We start from the raw sequence: 11,685 nt of genomic DNA, 5'->3' as shown, positions 1-11,685 counted from the left end.
TAAAAGCGTTAATCCTCTTTCTATCCTGCTTCTGCAGAGTCAAGATTGAATAATTGACTAGAGGTATTTTGGGAAGCAGAAGCCCAATTTCTCGTTCAGTTATACCAATTCTAGCCAAACAGGCATATGATTACAGATGAGTCAAGGCTAATTTTGGGATGCAACACATGATGATGGGTATTTGGTAAACACTTCTTTAATTTTCATGGTTAAATGGGCTGATCGTGCGTCTCAGAAAAATAATAATTTTTATTACAGGGAACCTTGAAGGGCAGAACACTCCGATTATGGAGATAATACGAATGAGGCTGTTTGGCCCATAACTTTAGTTACGGCACTGTATTCTTATACTGTAAGTTGTTCTTTAACTTTCCGCCGTTAAAGAACTGGGAAGAAATAATCCACTTCAGCATTGTCGGTAGTGCCAGAAGCGCGGGTTTTGGCATTCTCGGACGCCGAAGCGCTTGCGAGGACGGCACTCGCTCCTTCCTGGCTCTCTGTTGGTGGGCCGGGGCCTCTTCTGCCGCTTTCCGAGGGAGTCGGCGAGCACAGGGAAAGGAGTGAAGCGAAGCGGGTCGAGAAGCAGCAGCAGCAGCAACCTCACTGAAGCGTCTGAGGATTTAGGCTCACCATGGCAACGGCAGGAGCAGCAGCAGCAGCAGCAGCAGCAGCAGCAAACAGGCCCGCCCGAGCGCGCAGGGTGGCTTGCGCCGAAGTGGGCGGCAGGAACCGGCGCTTTGCTTTCCCCGGCCGTTGCGGGACATGGAGCAAAAGGAGAGGCCCCCGCAGGCGTCGAGTACTCGCCTGAGCAAATCCACGTCCTATCCTTCCCATCCCAGACCGGCCCAGCCCATAGCCCCGATGGAGAACATCAAAGAAATGCAGGTAAGGAGAAGATAATGTTTGCGTTGGTCCTTCGCTTGTCTGTCTTCGACGGGCGAGAGAGTTCGCTGCTCCTTCTTTGTCCCGCTCTGGGGGATCCTGGGGGAAAACGAAGGTCTGATCTGTTCTGCTCTGGATTGCCTAGGAAAAGCAGTAATGGAAGCTGGTGCGACTTCTCACTCGTTATGGACATCAGTATCGATAAGCGCTTTAAAAAGTTCTCTCTTCTAAATAGAATGCACGGAATGTAGAGGTTTTGTTTATTTTCGCTTTTCTGGCGGTGCTTACTATACAGACCGATATCTCAGTCTGAACAAGTTCACTCTTTAAAAAACTTGGATAAAACGGGGGGAGGGATACAGTTCCGGAAGCAAATGAAACACAATAGATCAGTTTGAATACAATGCTTCAAATAATCAGTTCCGTTCCAGGAAAAGTTGCAAAGGCACATGAATTCCGATCTGCTTTCCATTTGGCTGTTTTAGTTAATTAATGAATTACGCTGCCTCTTCTTGTCACTCTAGACGGCTAAAGTTTATTGCTCCCGGAATTATTTTGATGATGATGGGTATTTGGTAAACACTGATTTTTGCGGGTTTAAAACAAACAAGCAAGCAAGTCAGAAGCAGAGATTGTATATCTGCTCAGTTATCCTCTAAGAAAAAGATGGGTATATAAGTCGTGACATAGCCATAGCTATGCTATGCAGGTTGTTAACAACAAATTAATTTTTAGCTTGCTTAAAAGAGGAACGTGTGAAATAAGGAGGATGGATCTTACCACCGTCGATAAAGAGTGGAAATTGGAAGCTTGTTTTCAAATTAAAATGAAATTTAAATTCTCCTTTCCAGCATTTGAAATTTTTAACCCCAGGTGGACTAATAATATTGCCTTTTCTCATAAAAACAGGACTGCAAAATGCCAACAATCTTGCTCCTTAAGCAGCCTGACTACAGTATTGCATTAGCTAAAGTTCAGTATTCCATCATTGGCTTCAAATGCAATTCATTATATATGAGAAAAAAGCAGAATGAGCTACAACAGTACAGGAATAAGTATATAAAATGTTGAAGTAGAAATAGCGTTTAAAAAATCTACTGCTTAGCAGCAAGATTTCATTGGGAACATTTTCAAAGGAAGATAAACTATTCCATTCTAAAATGTGATCCACTAAGGTATCATGAATTTAGACTATAATACCAGCCAAATGAGCTACTGAAAGCATACATCACAATAATGTATCCCACCAGTGAAAGATTTGTGGAAGGTGAACATGGACTGTTTGATAGTAAACTACTAAAAGATTCTATTTCATCTTAGCGTAATGTTTAAATTGTTTTGTGGATTATATTTTAAATTGTTTAAAATTGATTGTATTATTATCTGCCACCGGGAGTTGCATAGCATGACAGGCATCACAGAAATATTTTAAATAAATAAATAAGCAAGCAAGCATGCTGGTTTCTTGTGGCTTTGGAGCTCCTGGGCTGAATTCTTACTTTTGTTGGTTTGATGATTATGAGGGTGTACCTTGGCTTAAGATGTTGAAGAGTATTAACAGTCCAAATATTGAGAACCTTTGGATTGTGATCTAGTTCCAACTTAGGAAGTTAAGAGGATGGGGGAACATGCTGTGTTAGGATAACATGATTATACAACCCATTATAACAAAGGGAAAGATCTCAATTGTGACTTCATTCCTAAAGAAATTGTCTTTGGAAAATTTATCTAAGCATTTGCCAGTGACTGATACTACATTTTTAAACAAAGTGCACTTAGACTTATTTCATTCTGTATTTGATCTGTTTTTTAGATCAACAGCTCATGTATGTGTTTGTGTGTGTGCAATTGCTCAAAACCAATAAGTGAAAAAAACTAGGAACCCGAGATCTTGTGACTCAATGGCTCAAATCACACTTTCCAATAAGATTACTTTTGTTTTAGCTTAGTGGTTGTATGAATCCAGTCACTGCGATTTAATAGGTAACTCTGCAGCTTTATCTTTCTGTCATGGATTTTTTGGAAGAGAGATTTATTATACATACTTAGTAACTGGGTTCTCCAGGCTTTGGGTGATCAAGATATTGATTAGGTTTTCTGCAGATGTTTCACCCCACACGCATGTGATTCTTGGAGCAATCTTAGAAAGGTTGGACGCAGCTGGAAGACTATATTGATTCTTCTGGTTCTATGATTTCAGAGGATTTTAAATATTTTCTGAATCCTTTTGAACCTCTATGATACCTTACTGCTTTATCTTGGTGTTTGACTGGATCATTCAACTCTTTCTCAAACCTTTTAACTGAACTTACAGCATTGAATGCCATAGAAACATAGCTTGCTAATAATTAAAATGTGTCCAAAATAGTTAAGATTAAGCTTCATCATTAGGGCTTCCAGTGAGCTTATTGGTTTTACATTATCTAGACTTGAATTATATGTTCTTTTTGCCACCCAAGGTACTCTTAATAGTTTTCTCCAGCACTACATTTCAAAGACATTGATTTTTAACTTTTCAACCATTTTGATGGTCTAAGCTTTCACAGTTGTTTGTTATGACTGAAAAGACCATGGCGTTGACAATACTGACCTTTGTTGGCAATATGATGTCTCTATTATTTTTCTAGGTTTATCGTAGTCTTCCTATTAGGAAGCAGACATCTCTATCTCATGGTTACTATCCTGTTGAGTACTGAGGCCAGGAAGAAAAAGTCTTTTGCTACTGCCACCATTTCACCTATCTGCACTGGGCCAGCACTATCAGTTGACATAATTGTTTTTAATTTATTTTAAGATTATTTGATACCCAGATCACTTGCTGTGATGGGCAGCCATACAAATTGAATGAATGAATAAGTGAATAAGTGAATAAGTGAATAAATAAATAAATAAATAAATAAATGCTTTCAAGGCAGAACATCTTGGACTGGGTTCAGTCTGGCTCAGCAACAGATTGGCAGGAAGATGGAGACTCTTTTGTGAAAACATATCCTTGGCAAAAGTTAAGTGGAGCATCTTTGGGCTGGGACAAGGAGGCTGTGTATTAATGAACTAATTGTCCATGGGAATTGATATCCTGCTTTTCATATGAAATCAATTAAGCAATGCAAGTTGTTGTAGTAAGTGAGATCACTTACAATGTAAATAGTTGCCAGAACTTACTTTGTCATAATTCGTTGGATAAAAATTGGTATGAAATAGCACATTCCTCCCTCTAAGTTACCACAACAAACTATTTAACATGGAAAATCTAAAACATATTTGTACAGACTCCGGAAAGCGCTACTGTGCTGCAAAGATACAATATAAAAGTGGGGCAATTTAATTTGTGTTTTTGAACAAAACAAGCAAAGCGTAACTGAATGAAACATCAACCAATAAAATATGTGTAGGCATATAGTGTAATTAGTAATACAAACCAAAATATTCCAAATATGTTGGCAAATTTAAATTGACAAATAAACAGTTTCAATATTTAATGCATTTGTTGACAGCACTTCTATCGAGAAACATGCTTTTCTCCATCTTCATAAAGGCTCTTGAAGTTAGACCAAAGGTAGTGACTGATCTAAGGTCATTCAGAAACCATGTAAAATCTGAACTCATCTGCATAGTAACTTGTGACTAGTGACCCACCTGCAGGGCTGCACAGAGACATCTTCTGGGCATCTGGAGGATAAAATCGCTCAGATCTGTTCCCAGTTGGATACCAAGACATGGTCTGTGGAGATGCCTGGGGAATGTACTTATCCTGTTTGATCCTGTTGGGCCCAAGGAACTGAACTGTGAATGTCACCACTTGTCAATTAGATCCATGCCCCTCCTGGCTGGTTAAGGCAGCTCGGGAGGTGACGTGTGGGTGGGTCCAGGTGATGGTGAATCCATCCTTGAGGGAGGGAGTGTTTCCAGCTGTCTTTAAAGAGGTGCTAGTGCATCCCCTCCTCAAGAAACCATCACTTGATCTCACTGTACTGGACAATCTTCATCCAGTCTCCCACCTCCCCTTTTTAGGGAAGGTGGTTGAGAAAGTGGTGGCATTGCAGCTCCAGAGGATCCTGGATGAAATGGATTACCTGGACCCTTTTCAGTCAGGTTTCAGGCCTGGGTATGGGATGGAAACAGCATTGATCACACTTTTGGACAATCTCTGGCAGGAGCGGGATGGGGATAATGCATCTGTCCTTGCTCTTCTTGACCTCTCGGTGGCTTTTGATACCGTTGACCATGGTATCCTTTTAGGTCGGCTTGGGGAGTTGAGGGCAGGTGGCACAGTTCCTCCGAGGCTGGTCCCAGTCAGTGTTGATAGGGAGTGAGAGGTCCAACCTGCGGCCCCTCCTTTGTGGAGTGCCACAGGGTTCGGTACTCTCCCCGCTCCTTTTTAACATCTACATTAAACCACTGGGTGAGATCATCTGCCACCATGGGATGGGATATCATCAATACACAGATGGTATCTAATTATATATCTCCATCCCAGGTGATTTAAGTGATGCTGCTACTACCCTTTCATGGTGCCTGGAGGCTGTGGGGGCCTGGATGGGGAACAACAGGCTTCAGCTGAACCCTGGTAAGATGGAGTGGTTGTAGGTTGGAGGCCCCTCTATATCTGGGAGTTTACCATCTTTGGTTCTGAATGCGGTTGCACTGTGGCAGTTGTGACCAGGAGGGCCTTCACTCAACTTCATGTTGTGCACCAGTTATGCCCATTCCTGGATCGAGAAGCCCTCCGGTCAGTTACTCATGCCCTAGTCATCTCCCGTATAGACTATTGCAATGTACTCTACATGGGGCTACCCTTGAAGAGTATCCAGAAGCTTCAGCTGGTGCCAAATGTGGCTGTATGGGCAATTTGGGTACGTGTAACACCTTTGCTGCGAGAGCTGCCTTGGGTGCCAGTTTGTTTCCAGATCCAATTCAAGGTATTGGTTATTACCTTTAGAGCCCTACATGGCATGGGACCAGGTTACCTGAGGGACCATCTCATCCCCATTACTTCGACCCATCCCACCCAGTCAGGCAGAGAAGGTATGTTACAGACCCCATCTACGAAAGAATGTAGGCAGGTGCCAGGAGGAGAGCCTTCTCTGCCATTGCCCCCACCCTATGGAACATTATCACCCCAGAGGTGAGGCAGGCCCTCACTGTCCTGGCCTTCCAGAAAGGGATGAAGACCTGGCTCTGCCAACTCACATGGGGCATGAGGAAGGGTAACCAACCTTGGGGGTGGCTGGCACCCTGAAGATGCTCCTGTATGTTAATAATTTTCATTTACCATCAATTCCTTGGAATACATCATTTATGTACATTGTTTTTATTGTATTTTAATTACTATTTATTCTTGTTTTATTGTAAACTGCCCAGAGTCGCTCTTTGAGTGAAATAGGCAGTGACTAAATTTGAAATATAAATAGAAAAATAAATAAATAAACTTCAGGATGACCCCAACTGAATGTAGTAAAGCTTGATTCTGATAAAGGGTGCTGCTAAGCCAGATTTCATAGGAACATCTCCAGGAATAGATCCATTTTATCTCAGCCTTTTATTCCTTCCCAGTAAGAGAAAGATACTGTAGGTATTGCGGGAAACTGCCTTACCCATTCCATGATCAGTGGAAGTGCAGGATGGCTCGTACCATTTCTGTGATGAGGGGAGGAACTCACTGGAGCAGCCTCTTCATGTAGGTTCCCTCTTGCATCCTCTGTCCTTAATGAAATAAATAATAATAGGAGTAGAGCTTAATAGAATGATGTCACACAGGCCACTGGAGCAGTTAGAAGAGAATTTGAATTTGGCTTCTAGAATCCTAGAAACAGAACTGAGGAGGTGGATCACAAGGACCATCTAGTCCAGTGTTTTTCAAACTTGGCAAATTCAAGATGTGTGGACTTCAACTCTCAGAATTCCCCAGCCAGCATCCTGGGGATTCTGAGGGTTGACGTTCATGCATCTTTAAGTTGCCAAGTTTGAAAAACACTGATCTAGTCTAACCCTCCATAGCATGCAGGAAATCAATGAAAACAACCTTGAGAGGTGGCTGTTCAGCCTCTCCTTAAAACCACCTGAGGCAGGTAGGTACAATTCACAATCTCTGTAGGTAGGCTGTTCCAATGTTGTATAGAACTTAGGAAGTTTTTCCTTATATTTAAAGGAAAATCTAGATGGCCATATCTTGTATCCATTATTTCTGGTCCTAGTTTCCGCGCTAATAGAATATAATTCCTGACCATCTTGTATACTGCTTTGTTTTACATACCTGAACACTGCTATCATGTTTCCTCTCAGTCTTTTTTTCTTCAAGCTGAATATCTCAGATTCCTTCAGCTTGTCTGCATAGATAAGTCCTCAACTTTGTTACTCTCCTCTGGACTTATTCTACTTGGTCAATATCCTTCTGTAAATGGGGCACCCAGAATAGTACACATACTCAAATTGTAGTCTCATCAGCGCAGAGTAGGAGGAATAAAGACTTCACATGCCTTTGATACAGTGCTTCTTCTAGTCAAACATGAGCCAGCAGTATGAGACTGCTATTTAAAAGGGCTAATTAAATTCTCATTAGCTCTTCTGGCAGAAGTCTCCCACTGCTGGCTCATGTTCAGCTTGTTGTCAGTATCTGCACCCAAATCCTTCTCCAATGTAGTGCTTCCAAGCCACAATTTCCTCCTTCTTGAATGAATACATTTGCCTCCATTTCAGTAAATAGCCTGAAATGGAGGCAAATAGAGTCATGAACTGAATTATTATAAGCAAACTTACCATATACAAAAGTTTGGGGCAGAAGGTTATGCAGCAATGACAGTATTGCTGTAAGGTGGAATTTATCTTCTCAATTTCTCCATCTGAGCATGGTTGATGGTCAGAAGACTGGTGGAATTTGTTGAAATACTGCCTACCAAATACAGGTTTTGAATTATGAGCATTTGTCTGATATGAGGGGTTGAGCGGGCCATGGTTCCAGAAGACTTGGTGACTAAACAGACTGGCTGCTTCAGGAGCAAAGACAAGGCCAAAAACAGAAGATGAAACTAGCCATCTCAGAGAAAAGACCAACTACTACCAGAATGGCATCCAGGTCCTTGACACATAGTACATCAGTGATAAAGTCCAAATTTGGGCTGAGAAGGAACAAGTTATTGTTCAACTGTATGTATGTATGTATGTATGATCATTACATTTAGGGAGAAAAAGGCCAACAATTCTAACTCAGGGTTGGGGCGGGGAGTAGACTCATTTGGGTAGGGGAGGCAATCATGAAGATTCTAGACAAGGGTGAGCTGCTAATGAAGACACTGAGGTTATGAATCTTCTCTCTTCTTGTGGTCTAAGGAGAAAGGATAGAAACTCTGAAAAGAGAAGAATTTTTTCTGACTTCCACCAGAGAAGAAATGGCAATACCTCCCTCTGGAGTTCCCTGAAAGCTCCATCTGATGAAGATGATAATGGAGGGAGGGATACAAACCATTTCTGTCACCGCGGAAGGGAGGGGAAATGCTCCTGGCATCTAAAGCTCCATGGAGAGAGAGGAAGGAGAAAATGGGAAGGTACTGTAAATGCTGAAGCTGTCAGAACCAGGAGAACAGAATCTGAAACTAGACAGGACTGATACTAAAGTTCAGTGCCACACCAAGAAACAAGCAGCAAGAAATCCATTACTGTGTAAAGGCAGGAAAGAGAGGTTTAAAATGTTAACCCTGGAATTATTATATATAATGAGCGGGATTGCTAGATTCTGCAGTAGCTGATCATTATTAGAGCTTCTTGAGTATTACAACATCTTATATGAGCCTAGTCATTGATTATTCTTGTCTAGTTCCTGTATGCTGGTTGAATATCTAGAGAGGTTTATTGCTGGGCCCTGGAGGATGCTCTGAAAACGTTTCCAATTGATTATGTTGAATGTTGCATCTTTTTTATGCTATGTAAGAGTAGAACTAGTAATTCTAATCCTCACGTGTAATAATAGCTGCATATTTATTGGGAAACACAATCTGTCTATGTGGTACAGCAGTGGATGCTCATGTGGATCGTTATGTAAAACCATTTAATAGAAAAATGTAAAGAGAACATCCTTCAAACTTCAATAATGACCTATTTATATAGTGATATTACAATTCATGGAAATATACTTTGGTAAAGGCAAGGGAGACAAGAACAGTTTAAATGTTTATTCAAATCACTTCCTCCTACACAAAAAATTATATTTTACACCACCACTGAACATGCACACTAATTTCTTTGATATCTTCCTTTGTTCACACCTATCTAGACTGAAAATCCTGCTATCCAAATATGTATAGCCTGGGCTTTCAGATTATGTGGAACAGCCCCTGTAGTAAATCTGATCCCACCGCCCACCTGTCTGGGTCAGCAAGAAGATGTTAAGGGATTAAATCAGCTAAATCTGGCAGGATTAAATTAACTCCACTTAATCATGTTATACCTCACCCTAGTCAACTGACTTGCTTGTTTAGACCCTTCAAGAAAAAGAGCTGGAGAGACAAAAGAGCTGAAAGAGGCCCCAGTCAGCATTTAGAAATGCAGCGGTAGCCTCTTGACAACTACTGAACATGCCCTTCCCCCCGTATTGATTTGGATGCATGAGAACCAAGCCACCCATCCCTGTCAGGATGCTTGCAAACTCATTTCCTGCAAGTCCTTACAACTGGCAATGAATGCAGATGAGAAGAAAATGCCTATGGAGAGACATTTCATACTTAAATGATTGAAACAATCCCACATAATTCACAAAGTGGTGTGTGTGTGTGTGTGTGTGTGTGTGTGTGTTACTTGTTTTCAAAAAGAGATTCAGTAAGAATCAAATCACCTTCATGTTTATTTCCAGGAATCAGGTCACTAGCTGCTATTGTCAGTTAGGAAGATTGCTCCATCTATCATTATTATCCACCATTGCCCCATTGAGCATGAAATGAATAAGGCAAAGGTGGGCAATTAGTCATTCTGTTATTTATTGCCACAGTACGTTGGTTATAAAAGGGCCTTACTCTATCCAGGCTGTGGTGCTCTGAAACCTCCATGTCAAATAGGGATGTTCATTCTTCTCAGCCAGGGCCCATAAAGAACTCCCTCCTAACTATGGCACACAACAGGTAAGATTATCTACCTCATCAAACTCCTCATCAGTGAAGAGGTGCTGGAGGAAATCCAAAAATCCATGAAAAAAGTTGCTAATGTGTCCTGAATCAGAAAAATTGAACAAGGGGAGACTTTTGGTGAGGCCATGGGGAGCTAGACATCCCTGTCTGAGTGGGATGGCATTTATGGTGGAGATCATGGCTGGATGCTGGATCGTGGCTGACGAACTCTTTCCAGAGAAAGGAGAGATCATGAGATTGCCCATGCACACTCCGGACAGCTGCTCCTTGTGAGTAGATCACAGGAACTGAGGTTTTTGTGGTTGGCTTATGAGTCAAGCAGCTGGGAGTCAAAGGATTTGATCTAAGCTCACAGCTGTAACGCAGCCTTTATGGACAAAAAGCTCGAAGGAGCCTCATTTCTTAATCGCGTTTGGAATTATTTTTTTACTGCTTTTGAAATATTAAGACCCCTCAGTATGACAAGTTTTTATTGCTGGGTGAGTTTCCATCTCCTTCACAAAAGAAGCTTTAAATACAAGTTTAAGGATTTAGAAAAATATTATTTTTTGGAATAAACAGCAAAAGGGTGTTGATTTTGGAAAGTTAAAAACAGATTAAAGGTCCAGATGGATTTGAAATAAGGATTTGAAATTAATACTGTGGTTGTTTTGTTTTTTTGGGGAAAACCATGATAAGATGGGACTTTGAATTTTGGACACTGGAGGGAACGAGAAGAAAGTAAAGATTAGAATGAAAGGAGAAAAATACTCATATTTGACACGCTAGAACAGAATGGAGCAAAACACTTCAGCAGTGGATATTTTTATGGAGATTTGTGAAGTACGGACTCAGAAATTAATTTTAAGAATGTCCAATATCATAGATGGATGGTTTGCAAATGTTGTTACAGAAGAGGAACAAGCTATACTGAATAAGACTGAAAGTGATTTGAATGTGGATTTAAATATAACAAGTTACAAGAATGATATGGAAAAAGATGATACATTGGATATACAAATGAAACCAGTTGGTGTCTTGATATTTGAAAAGGACATACAAGTATCAAATCATAAGAGAGATTTAGATAACATTCTTTTACTGGATTTACAAAAGAGATCTGTTAAAATTTTGAAGGATTTTCTGAGAGGAGACAACAGAAGATAAAGTTCGAGGACACTATCTGAAGGGATTAAAAGTACAGGAAGGAATGTAGAGTTGGCTTATTTGATCAAGGTTAAAATAGATATGTAGTTATCTGTGATAGCCCTTAATGGACTTTTGCTGACTAGGAATGAATGATGAGGCTTTAAGATTTTGTTTATAGTTAAGAGATATGGGAAGAAGACAGCATTTAAAAGATGGTGATAAGTTATCAAAATTGTTTGTACTTGTCGTGATGAAGGGGGAAGTTATTTCTTTATATTTTTCTTTTTCTACCTTTTTCTTCTATTTTTTTCTTTTCTGTACTTTCTATTTTTCTTTTTTCTATTTTTGTAATTTGTATTAGTATTTATTTTTTCTAATTATAATCTTTAATAAAATTAATTTAAAAAAAGAAAAAAAATGAACAAGTACTTTAAGTATAGCTATCAGTAATGTGCAGAGAAGATGAAAGCTTCAAGCAGTTCAAAGCAGTTCAAAGAGATCACGGTGCCCCCAAAATAAGTGGTCTCACCAAAGAGTGTGCCATGCTGCAGTTGGCCAGCCA

The 11,685-nt window shown here is 40.5% G+C and overlaps 1 protein-coding gene across 1 annotated transcript in view; it reads left to right on the top strand.

The window, feature by feature from the left end:
• The first annotated feature begins 762 nt into the window (after positions 1-762).
• The window catches only part of DNAH5 (dynein axonemal heavy chain 5), a 150,827-nt gene continuing 139,904 nt past the window's right edge, over positions 763-11,685 (top strand). The window contains exon 1 of the mRNA XM_088130559.1: positions 763-885. Within this exon, the coding sequence (XP_087986685.1) occupies positions 763-885 (123 nt within the window). The remainder of the gene's footprint in view (positions 886-11,685) is intronic.

The sequence above is a fragment of the Python bivittatus genome, unplaced genomic scaffold (genome assembly GCF_059951505.1).
Source record: "Python bivittatus isolate LINGU-HERP-01145 unplaced genomic scaffold, Pbiv_v1 ctg000840_np1212, whole genome shotgun sequence".
Lineage (NCBI taxonomy): Eukaryota > Metazoa > Chordata > Lepidosauria > Squamata > Pythonidae > Python > Python bivittatus.
This window is presented reverse-complemented; position numbering and strand designations above follow the sequence as displayed.